This window comes from Hydra vulgaris, chromosome 02 (assembly GCF_038396675.1).
Source record: "Hydra vulgaris chromosome 02, alternate assembly HydraT2T_AEP".
In the NCBI taxonomy this organism is placed as follows: domain Eukaryota; kingdom Metazoa; phylum Cnidaria; class Hydrozoa; order Anthoathecata; family Hydridae; genus Hydra; species Hydra vulgaris.
Window position 1 is genome coordinate 46491738 of NC_088921.1, and position 12819 is coordinate 46504556.

The following is a 12819-nucleotide window of genomic DNA, read 5'->3' on the forward strand; positions in this document are numbered from 1 at the left end:
CGATATAAATAATATCTAATCTTATATATTCTAAAATAATAGTATGTAATAGTATAGTAAGTAGTAATAGTAGTAAGTATAGTATAGTGGTATAGTATAGTATAGTATAGTATAGTAGTATATAGTATAGTATAGTATAGTATAGTATATAGTAGTATATAGTATAGTATAGTAGTGTATAGTATAGTATAGTATAGTATAGTATAGTATAGTATAGTATAGTATAGTATAGTATAGTAGTGTAGTATAGTATAGTAATAGTAATAGTACAGTATAGTAATAGTGTAATAGTAGTAGTAAGTAGTAATAGTAGACTATAGTAAGTAGTAGTAAGTAGTAATAGCAGTCTATAGTAAGTAGTAGTAAGTAGTAATAGTAGGGCCCTTAACCAATTTTTACTTTTTTATACATTATGAAAAAAATTGACAAATTTTTTTACATTTACTATATTTATGCATGCACAAATTAAATTGCTTAATTAATCCTTGACTTAAAGTGTTCAACTTTGAACGCAAGCATATTAGTACTTTGTATAGTAGCTGTTACAACTTAGGCGTGAAAACAAAGTAGATATTTAAAGAAGTTATTAAACGTATTTTTTATAAGAAAAAAAGATATGTCCTAATAATGTTTTTTAACAATGGCAATATTGACAAAATAAATTCAAAAAAGTCTGCACACCCAATAATACTATTAACTGTTGAGTTTTATTTTATTTAAGAAAAATGTTAAATTTTAAACTAAGTTTTATTTCAATTAACAAAATCATGTTTTGCATTTGTGTAATGTTTCAAAGTTAATATATTTCATAATGTTAATATGTATTTCATAATTCAAATTTTGCATTTTTATATAGTTGCTATTGGTGTATGTAACGAAAAAAAAGAGGTCTAAAAGGGAAAGGACATTATTCAAAGATCTGCTCCAGATATGACAACAGTATTTCATACAAGGATAAATTTGAGATTTATTGAGATAAAGAATAGAAAGCCGAGTGAGAAAGTAACAAGCATGATAAAAAGATGCAACCTAAGCAGATACTATTTTTGCAATGGATTTGATGCATGGTTTCCAAGAAAGATCGAAAGTAAGAGTTAATCTTAGAAAACAAAAGGTAGGTGACTCATCGAGTACATTATCTTTCATAAATATATAATCTAGATTGTTGCAATAACAATTAGTTGAAAAAAATTGAGTATCTGAATTAAAGTTCACCAGCCACTGTGAGCCCCATGCTGTAGCAGAAGTGAGATCCTTTTCAAGCATAAATGCCCCTTCCAAGCAATCAGAGAGTGTTGGCTTCTTATCAAGACAAGAATAAATGGTAGTATCATCAGCGAACAATGCTACCTAAGATGTGAGAATTTCTGGCAGATTGTTAAAGTAAATTAAAAAAAGTAAAGGACTAAGGATAGAACCTTGAGGAACGCCTTTAGTTACAGAAAACAAATAAGAATGCTGTCCAGTGAGGACAACTTTTATACTACAATTAGTAAGGAAGGATTTAAAGATGTTACCTGATACACCGTAAGAAGAAAGCTTATGAAGAAGACCAGCATGCCAAACATTATCAAAAGCTTTTGAAACGTCAAGAGCAATAGCATTAACCTCTCCACCTCTATCTAATGCACAATAAAACCTATCGGTTATTATTGTTAGCAAATCAGCTGTAGAATGAGAAGATCAAAATCCATATTGATGATCTGTTAATTAAAGACTCAAAAATCTTGCTTATGATAGTAAAAAGACTCACGGAACAGTAGATAGACCAGTCATATCACTCTCCAGAATTTTTGAAAGTAGGGATAACAGATGACGCTTTCCAGCAGGCTGGAAAACAAGACTCTGATAAACAGTTGTTAAATAGTTTTGAAAGTATAGACGACAGCTTTGGAGACATTTCTGCAAAACTATAACAGGTATGTTGTCCCGATCACAAGCTGTAGAAGAGTCTAAGCAGGAAATCACTTTAGATACAGAAGCAGGAGTGATACAAATGTCAAGCGAGGATCAACCTGTTTGTCGGCTATATCAGATAGGATGTGATTAGTGAAATCAAGAGATGAGATTGATAAAAAGTTCTTAGCAAAAAGTTTAGCTTTGTCTTTAGGTGAGGTAACAAAATTTAGACCATAAAAGAGAGGTGAAATAACAGATTTCACCTCTCATCACATGCTAGTGGAGAATCCCATTTATCAGTAAAAACTGGAATTTGTCAATAAAATTCTTAAATGAATGGAACACGACATATATTACCTCTTAATATGTTATCAAATGGACTTTTTCCAAACTTGTTTAGATATTAGGTTAAAAAGTGTAATTAAAATATTGAAAAAATAATACCACCAATGATAAAATTTGAAAGCCACCAAAAAGAAAAACTTTAACTGTATCACCTTTAAGAAATTTTAACTTTAGCTAATATGGATCACCAAACAGTTAGGTCGTATTAAAAAAAATTTTTTCAACTTCTAATGAAATTGAATTTAATTAAAATTGAAAAACACTGCCGCCCAAATTTTTTTCCCAGAATATATATATATATATATATATATATATATATATATATATATATATATATATATATATATATATATATATATATATATATATATATATATATATTAGCTTTCCTATTAAAATAAGTAGTAAAATAGAAATAATTAAAATAGTAATTGTAAATAAAAATTACTTGCCCAATGAGTTTATAAATTTATCATTATAATAAAAACAAAAAAGAGTAGTAATATATTGCAAAAACAAAAACAAAAAAAACAACCTTTTTCCTTCTTAGACTCTGTATTTGCATCTTTCATTTTTTCAGACATAGTCTTTTGATGAGCATTGACTGCATTAAATAACTTCACAACTGCAAAAATTTTTAAATTTAACTATTAGTGATAAAGTTTATATAATGATAAATACAATAAATATAGAAACAAGTTAATAAGGAAAACTGAGATTTATTCACGTGTCAAAACATAGGCAAGTATAACACACAGTTATCAATAGCATCCAGTTTATTTTAGAATTAAATCTATGCTTTTCTGAAAGGTAAATTTGATTTTCATAATGATCAGTTATCTTTTTTTATGAATAATAATTTAAAAATATTTGATTTATGTTTGTTATAAAAAAATTGTATTTGTTTGTTTATTTCGTGTTAGATAATTATTATATAGTTAGAAAAATTTATATAAGTTTACACAATTTTATTTATATAAATATAAATAAAATTTTAACTCAAACTTATATAAAATATGAGTGGTCTAATGGTTAGTGTTTAAAAAAAGCAAGAATGTATTTTGCATAATTTTGTTGCCATAAATTCATTGAGTAACCTTTACAAAAATTTGAACCAATAAGATTTAGAGGTTGATATGACATCAATACTTGTTATAATACTAGTGCTGTTATCGACTTGGACTAAATTAACTAAAAAAGGACTAGTTGAAATTAGTCAACTTTAAAAAATAGAGTAGTTGATTTAATCGACCGTGGACTTACTAATCAACTAAAAGTTGATTTAGTTGAGTAAAAACTTTAAAATTCATCTTTTCATTCGATTTAACTTTTCAATCTTTAAATTTTGTTTGTGAATTTTTTTTTCAAATTCATTCCTCAGAGAAATTCAAATCACATAAAGAATTAAAAATGTGAAAGAATTGAGATGCACGTTCTTTTAAAATTAACTATAGTGATCAAATGATTATTACAACATAGAGTAAAAAATTCAAAAACATTTTCAGGAAAAGAAACAAAAGCATAGATAAGAATTACAATAGTATTACCTAGTTTTTAAACTATTACCTAGTTTTTTGTTTACTCTCATAAAGTTTTATCTAATGTTAGCATTATTTATGCTTCTTTGTGGTGCTCTGTGATAAGACTGTTAGGACTTCTTGAAGCACCTTAATAAATACAAAATAAATTTATACTAATTTAAACTATGTATTTCATCTATGTTTAAATGTATTTCATTAATTAATATTTTAATTTTTTTACTTGATGCAATCCATTGTAAATATGATCATAAAGACTTTGATGCATAGCAAGTGTTTAAGGAAGTCCCTAAACGATTGAGGTCTGGGAATAAATTGTTCCATTGTCGGAGCGGCACTTCTCTCATTGTTTTGCTCAATATTAAAATAATGTTAAAAGGTAGAAAGGAAATATAAATTAGTTTATTATTTTTACTACAGTTTATTTCAATAAAATAAATTATTACCGTAATTCGACTAAATCAACTTTTACTCGACTTAAAAAATGATTTGATTTTGAAATGCATTATTTGATTTTAGTAGACTTTAGAAAATATATTATTTGTATTAGTTAACAGTCAAGTTATTTAATAGTCAAAACAACACTATATAATATTATAATATTTTCTTAATGATTTTTGGGTTGCTGATGTTTTCCACATATTTATTTGTTACAGCTTTTTAACTATTGTTACATTAAAAGATAATATACACATGCTATATATTTGTAGAATAAAATAAATGCACTTTTTGTACATAAAACATATAAAATATTTAATATCATAAAATTTAAATAAACAGTGGAAAAATAAAAAAAGTCAGGAGAAAAATTTTTTTCATTTAAAAGTTGTACTTTCTGAGCATTCATACATATGAAATGTACTGCAGATCATTGCTGTTCTTTTTTAATAATTTCATGTCACCCTAATGACATTGACAGACAACTTAAAGGATTGCAAATTATATGAATCAGGAAAGCAAGATGAAGGAAGCGAATTCCAAAGGACCGATGTTCGAGGAAAAAAACTAGACAAATAAGAGTTTTTGGAGCACCTAGGAACAGTCATAGAAAAAGGATGAGACTTAACGCTAGCTCTTTAGAGCAGTGCCCATTATAGTATTTGTAGAAAAGAGAAAGAGAAGCAACATTACGACAGTGTGATAATGGCTAGGGGTGGCTGCAAGAGCAGTTCCAACTATGTTTACAATGCGTTTTTGCACCTTGTCTAAAAGAGAAAGAGCATCATTAGAAAATCTGCCCCAAATATGGCAACAGTATTTCATACAAGGCTGGATTTGAGATTTATAGAGATAGAGAATAGAATCCGAAGTAAGAAAGTGTAGAGCTTGATAAAGAGATGCAACCTTAGCAGATGCTAATTTTGCAACTGATTTGATATATGGTTTCCAAGAAAGATCAGAAGTAAGAGTTAATCCTAGAAGATTAAGAGTGGATGACTCATTGAGTACGTTACCGTTCATAAATATAGGAAGATCTAAATTATTGCGATAACGATTGGCTGAAAAATATATGCTGTCCATCGAGGAAAACTTTTATACTACGATTGGAAAGGAAGGATTCAATAAACTTAAAGATGTTACCAGATACACCATAAGAAGAAAGCTTATGAAGAAGACCAGCATGCCAAACTTTATCAAAAGCTTTTGAAATGTCAAGAGCAATGGCCTTAACCTCTCCACTTTTATCTAATGCACGATAAAACCTAACGGTTATTACTGTTAGCAAATCAGCTGTAGAACGAGAAGATCAAAATCCATATTAATGGTCAGAAAGTTATTAGATTCAAGATGAGAAATTAAGTGTTTGTTAATTAAAGATTCAAAAACCTTGCTTATGATAGGAAGAAGACTAATGGGACAGTAGTTAGACAAATCAGGTCACTCTCCAGAATTTTTGAAAATAGGGTTGATGGATGCCGCTTTCCAGCAGGCTGGAAAACAAGACTCTGATAAGCACTTGTTGAATAGTTTTGAAAGTATAGATGACAGCTCCGGAGAACACTTCTGCAAGACAATAACAGGTATGTTGTCCGGGCCACAAGCTGTAGAAGAGTTTAAGCAGGAAATCACTTTAGATACAAAAGCTGGAGTGATACGAATATCAAGCAATGGATCAACCTGTTTGTTGGCAATATCAGGTAGAACGCAACTAGTGGAATCAAGAGATGATATTGATGAAAAGTTTTTAGCAAACAATTCAGTTTTGTCTTTAGGTGAGGTGACAAAGTCTTAACCATACAAGACAGGTGGAATTAAAGATTTACCCTTATTATTGATACTATTAAAGATTCTCCAGAAGTCACGAGAGCCTAATTTTTGAGATGAGATACAAGATTTCATGACCTGAGAATAGCGGGCTTAGGCGTTAGACAAAACCTTTTTACAATGGTTTCTAGCAGTATTAAACAGACGTTTGTTTTCTGGAGAATTGTTTTGCTGATAGATATGGAAGTAACGGTTTCGATTGACAATCGCAGCACAATGCACAATGTGTAGAAAACCATGGAGGAGAGTGAGACTTGACATGGAATCGTTGAGAGGGAACAAAAGATTCTATGCCAGCCTGAATCCACGAAGTTATGTAAGAAGCACATTTGTTGACAGGAAGACAAAAGATTTTTACCCTAGAGCCATCACGAAGAAAATCACGGAGAGAATCCCAGTCAGCTTTAAGGTAGTTGTAAGAGGTACGATATTAGGGGATTTAGATGATGAAGAAGAATGAGATATTAGTTTTAGAGAGATCAAACTGTGATCAGAAGCACCTAAGGGTGAATGTGGAGAAACTGAGCATTGACTAGGATCAGAAGCAAGACATAAGTCGAGAAGAGAAGGTAAACGATTCGGGTTGTCTGGAAAGCGAGGTGGAAAGAAAACACACAAACACACACACACATATATATATATATATATATATATATATATATATATATATACATAAATATATATTAGGGCTATTCATAATTTTAGTATTGCATATTGATCTAAAAAGCATCCCTGTGAAATTTTTATGAAGGTTGTGCAACTTTTGTGGTAGCTCTAATCTTGGTTTTGGTTGTTTTTTTATCGTTTTTATTCAATATGTTGGATCAAACCATTTTATTGCTATTGAAAATCTACTTTTTTAATTAATTTTTTAATTGTCTTCTTTAGTTTACTAGTTAAAAAAGAAATGGCAAAAAAACTGTGTTCCGATGAAAAAAAATTTAATCTTGATGGTCCAGATGGCTTTAATTACTACTGGCATGACATTAGAAAAGAGAAAATATTTTCAAAAAGAAGGGCTATGCGAGGCATATGCGATGTCTTCTTTAGTTTACTAGTTATATGGATTATTTTGATTTTTATTTATAAAATTTATGTATATTATATATTGTATGGATTATGTTGATTTTTTGTAGATTTTTTTTTTTATTGTAAGTAAAAATACTTTGATTAAGGAAAAATCTTCAATTAATCTTCAAAAAAATGTCTTGAATTTTGTAATTCTTAGTCTTCAATTTTGCATAATGTAATAAGTAATAGTATTGCTACTATTATTATCATTTTTATCTATTATTATATATATATGTGTGTCATTAATATCAGGTTTACTTTAGATTAATTACTATTTATAAATAAAAAAAATTTAAAACTTTTTAAAAATTTATAAATGGCCTTGAATTGTAACAACTCTTTTCAGAAATATATTATATATATATTATTATTATTATTATTATAAATATTTTTTAAGAATTATATATAAATTAATATTGTCATTGTATTTTGTAGCATTAAATCATTGATAAAAAGGTATACCAAAATATATAAAACTGTTACTTGGCATTATTCCTGGAGATGATGATAAAAAAATAAAGGGTTCTAAACTGCTAACACAGATACAGGTCTTGTCATGCCTTTTATCAAACCTGAAAGCTTTGCACTGGGATCAAAAAAGCAAATAAAATAACCAAAAAAAAATAATCTGGAAAAAGATAATATGAAGCCATATACAGGTACTTTTGAAATGATAAATGTTGAAACAGGCAAAAGCTTTTGCGAGGATGAGAATATTGAAAAAGTTAGCATAGTATTGGAAGCACAGAAGAATAATGTCATAAATGTGTCATAAATATCTTTGTTCTTCATGAAATATTGAAAAACTTTACCTGTTTCATGCAGTATCCATAACAATATCTCTTCAACCTAATTTAGTGCCACATCTCATTAACCCAATTTAGCCTCAATTGTGTACTCCTTTGTAGCAACATGATCGGGTGACCCTTATAAGCTATGTCTAAATGCTCAAATCATCACATTTTTTTGAAGATCAAAGAAAACTGGATGCCTTTTGGTGTCCAATTTATAGACACCAAGAGTGTCCATAAGTTTTTCATCCCAATGCACCAACATTGCTTCCGATGCAGCTGCAAAACTTATGGACAATCTTGATTCGAAAGTAACAGATAACCGATTTCCAATTGTTGTGTGTGGAGCTGATGGGACAAAGTTCCATGGTGTTCACCCACATCCAAAATCAACTTAAAAAATTGATTTTTTGAGACATTTTTGGAGAAATTGATTTTAGGTGTACACCATAGCTAAGGGAACTAAAAAACTTCTTAATGGAAGTGTGAAGAAAATGTTATTGATATGGTTTTCAATGCAACTTCATCAAATAAAGGTAAGCCTAATTAATTAAATATAAAATATCTAAATGAAGATCATATAACTACACTGTAATGATATACAATTTTAGGAAAGAGAACTGCTGCATGTGTGTCTCTACAGATGGCATTAAACTGTGTCCTTTTCTGGTTTGCTTGCCATAGGCATATGGATGGATTATTTTTGAGTCATTGCTGGGAAAATTTGAAAGTGAAGACACCAGCTAATCTAAATATTTGGATCTTCGAAAGGATCAATAGTGGTTTATGCGATACAATGATGGCATATAGGTGATCAACGAAGCAATCCAGTTACATAGACCTGGGAGATGTTATAGTAAAAATAGATTGTAGATGTTGAAACATTTAATTCATTCAATTAAATTCATCATAGTTATTTGAAACAATTCTTTAATTTAATGTATCTAGTTATACACCTGACAATAAAGTTATCCAGGTGACGATTTATTCAGTTTTTTAACATCAATTAAATATTTTTTGTTAAAAATTTGCTGATAAAATTTAAAGCCAGTAAGATGAACAAAAGATGTAGGTATATATCTAAAATGTAGATGGTGTTAAAGTTTGTTTTATGTTTTTTCTATTATTTATTATAATAAAATAAAATTGTTCAAGCGTTAAGTTGTTTTAAAATTTAAACATTATAGAAAAATAATAGAAATAAATTTGTACGTAAAATACGTCAATTTGTTTTTTAAAAGTACTTTTAAAAAACAAATGAATTTAAATTACAAAATTGTTATGTCACTCTTTGACATTGAATTATATATTTAAAAGTTGTTAAAAGGTAACGACTATTTCAGCTGAATTTAATAAAAAACAAACAAATTAATTTGATTTTTGTAAAATTAAGTTGATCTTTGTCGCTCTCTTGCTTTAATTTTTTCATTATTTTATTATAGTCTTTAATACACTTTTAAAAAAAAAAATCATTATTTAATAAATTCAAATATTTAATATACGTATATTTATACTATATACAGTTTTAACTATTTATACTATATAATAATAATAATAATGATAAGCTGCGGCGAACAATAAAATGTCGCTTGAAAGGGGTAGCAACCCTTTAGCTTTGCCAGTAGACAATGAGCTGTAGCAGCAATTCGTTACATTAACTTAAATACTAGTGTTGGCTACAGTGTTTGTCTAAACGATTTTTAAATTCATTGAGATGACGAGAGTCAATTACAGTTTGTGGGAGTGAATTCCATCGGTTTACTACTCTGTTAGGGAAGAAATTGAGTCTAGTTGAAACAGCACGCATATTGTTATTGAGGTCAGAAGCGTTAAAAAACTCTTTGTATTGACGATGAGAGTGTCCTCTAGTTATTCGCACAGATGGATAGCCGATTTGTGGGTTAATCCAATAAATATTTTCTAAATTATTTATAAATTTGAAGTTGTAGATTAAATCACCTCGATTGCGTCTTTCATTTAGTGAGGTAAGATGAAGGTGTGCTAATCTGGCTTCTGTGGATAAGGCTTTGAGAGATGGAATTGCTTTGGTGGCACGGTTTTGGATTTTTTCAATTTTTTTAACGTTGTGTGCAGAAAGATAATTCCACACAGGAGCAGCATACTCAAGGTGAGGTCTGACCAGCGATGTGTAGAGCCTCTTCCAAACTTGTGCATTTTTATAAATAAATGATTTCTTTAGTTGACCGAGAACAGAGTTAGCTTTTGATGATATTATTTCAACGTGTGTATCCCATTTGAGGTTGTGTGAAATGCAAATCCCAAGATCTTTTTCACTGTACGAGGAGTCAAGAAGCTGCTTCCCTTGCTGAGTCAAGATATAGTATTGGTGGTTAGGATTTTTGCTTTTGTTAAAGTGTAAGATAAGGCACTTTTTGTAATTAAGTCGTAAGCGCCAGGTTAGAGTCCAAGACACAATGTGATTTATATCCATTTGGAGCAGAGCTGGGCTCTCAGGTGTAGAATTTGTGGAAATAACTTTACTGTCATCAGCGTATAACTTCATTGGATTGCTAACTAGGTCTGTTATGTCATTAATGTATAAGATGAATAAAAGTGGTCCTAGAACAGATCCTTGAGGGACACCACTGGTGACTGGTAACAACTCTGAAATGGTGGAACCCATGACAACACGTTGTGTTCTTTTAGAAAGAAAAGAATTTATCCAATTAAGAAGCATATTAGAGATACCATAACCAGAAAGTTTGTAAAAGTTTTAAACAATCTTTTACAATACGCTCTAGGATTTTGCAGCAGGCAGAAGTTAGGGAAATCGGTCTGTAGTTTGATGCATCAAGTTTAGATCCTTTCTTGTGAAGCGGTGTTATGTTAGCTTCCAGCCACGTGGCTGGGACTCGACCTTCAAAAATAGATTTTATAAATATGTAGGTAATGGGCACGTTCAGAGATCAAGAACATTTGTTAAGGACGTGTGGGTGAATGCCGTCTATGCCTGCTGGTTTATGCAAGTTTAGGTTTGAAAGTAACACTTGTATGTAGTTCTCATTAAGTCTATTTAAGACTGACGTCTCATCAATCACGGAAAATGTGCGCTTTTCGAATGTTGGCAGCGATTGACTCAAATTAAAAGGAGTAAAAACAGATGAAAAGTAATTGTTAAGGATCGTAGCTATATGCCTTTCATTAGAAGTAATGTTTCCATTTGACTCTTTCATAGACCTTATTTGATTTTTAACTTTAAGTTTCATGTTTATATACCTATATATAAGTTTTGGATTTGTCTTGGCTTTTTCGGATATAGATTTTTCATATTGAGCAATAGAATGAGTTAGAGTTTGTTTTACTTTATTGCAGCTAATATTGTATAGTTTAGTGTCCAGACGCCAGTTTGGGTTTTTGCTTCTATAATAAAGTTTTTTTTTGTTTTTTATTGCAGAGATTACTTCTTTTGTGATCCAAGGTGCGTGTAAAGCAGAATAATTCGATTTGATTGCTGGTATTTGAAGATTACACCCTTCAATATAGATAGATTGAAATACATTATAACATTCATTAAGATTTAAATTTTTAAAACGATTAACCCAGTCAATATCTTTGAAATACATGTTTAGTTTATCGAAATTGCCATTTTTAAAATCTTGTCGAGATGAAGAAAACCGATTTCTAGGAGGGGTTGACGATTCTACAGCGAAATTCCAAGTTAGAATTAAATGAGCTCGTCCTTTTTTAGTGCACCCCAGTTGAGAATGTCTTTCAAGAGAAAATATACGTTGAGATGACTCCGTTAAAATAAGATCTAGAGTGCTGGATGGACCTAATATAGAGTTCAATTGAAAAGTATAAAAATTGACATGCTGTGTTAAATGATTTGAATCAAATGTTTCAATAAAGTCTTCAGCTAGTGAGTTTGTGGTAATTGCTGTGTTGTTATGCCATGTGGTATGGTCAGAGTAGTGTTTTTTTTCGATTAAATTAGATCCAAAATTTATAGAGGCTTTAATTTGATTATTTACAAAGTTATTGCTGAGGGGTGAACGGTATATACAACCAACTAGAATTTTTTCAGTTCCAAGAATAACTGAGCACCAAACTTGTTCAGAGTCATTGTTGAGTTCAAGATATGTTACTTCATGGCTTATTAGTGTATCAGATATATAAATGCAGACTCCACCATGAAGATTAATTGTGCGATCATGCCTATATGCGATATAATTAGTGAGGTTAATAATAGAGTTTTCATTAAACCATGTTTCTGTTATAAAGACAAGACTCGGTGCTTTTGAAGTTTGAATAAGGCTTTGCAGCTCGGCAAGCTTCTCTGCGTTTAACGAGGTCGCATTTGTATAAAAACAACTAAAACTGTTAAGATGAATTGTTGTGTTTTTTTTATTATTGATAATCATTTTTATATTATTATTGATTCTGTTGTGAACTGATTTAAGTTTTAATTCTGTTTTAACATGTCTTGGATCATAACTCTTTTCCAAGGGTTGAGTCCCAAACTCCATCAACGCGTGTGACTCTACCACTACGGATGGCAAAATGAAAGGGCTGATCCTTTTGCTGACTTTCAAGTTTTTCTTTGTTGAGCCTGTTACATTCTATACGTAGTAGTTTAGATTGCCTTTGTTGAGCAGGAGTTTCATCTGGATTGATGTAGATTCCATTTCGAGCATTGTTGAGTCTAAGTTTATGGGCAACTTTAAGAATTGTATTTCTTTCATCTACGTTATTAAAAACTACTTGTAATGGACCTGTTTGTGTTGAGGTGCTTTTGCCACCTCTAAAGCGTCTAATAGTAACATGCTTACATTCAACATTTAGTTCATTTAAAAGTGATGTAACTAGCATTTTATCATGTTCAATACGGTCGGCAGCGACTAGAGAAGAAGATGTCTCAGTACCAAAAATAATAACATTTTTTTGTTTTT

The 12819-nt window shown here is 30.0% G+C and overlaps 1 protein-coding gene across 1 annotated transcript in view; it reads right to left on the minus strand.

Annotated features, from left to right (window-relative positions):
* Nucleotides 1–12819, minus strand: part of LOC100201004 (RRP15-like protein) — a 42561-nt gene that overhangs the window by 7749 nt on the left and 21993 nt on the right. Inside the window, exon 5 of the mRNA XM_065791120.1 lies at nucleotides 2780–2869. Within this exon, the coding sequence (XP_065647192.1) occupies nucleotides 2780–2869 (90 nt within the window). The remainder of the gene's footprint in view (nucleotides 1–2779; nucleotides 2870–12819) is intronic.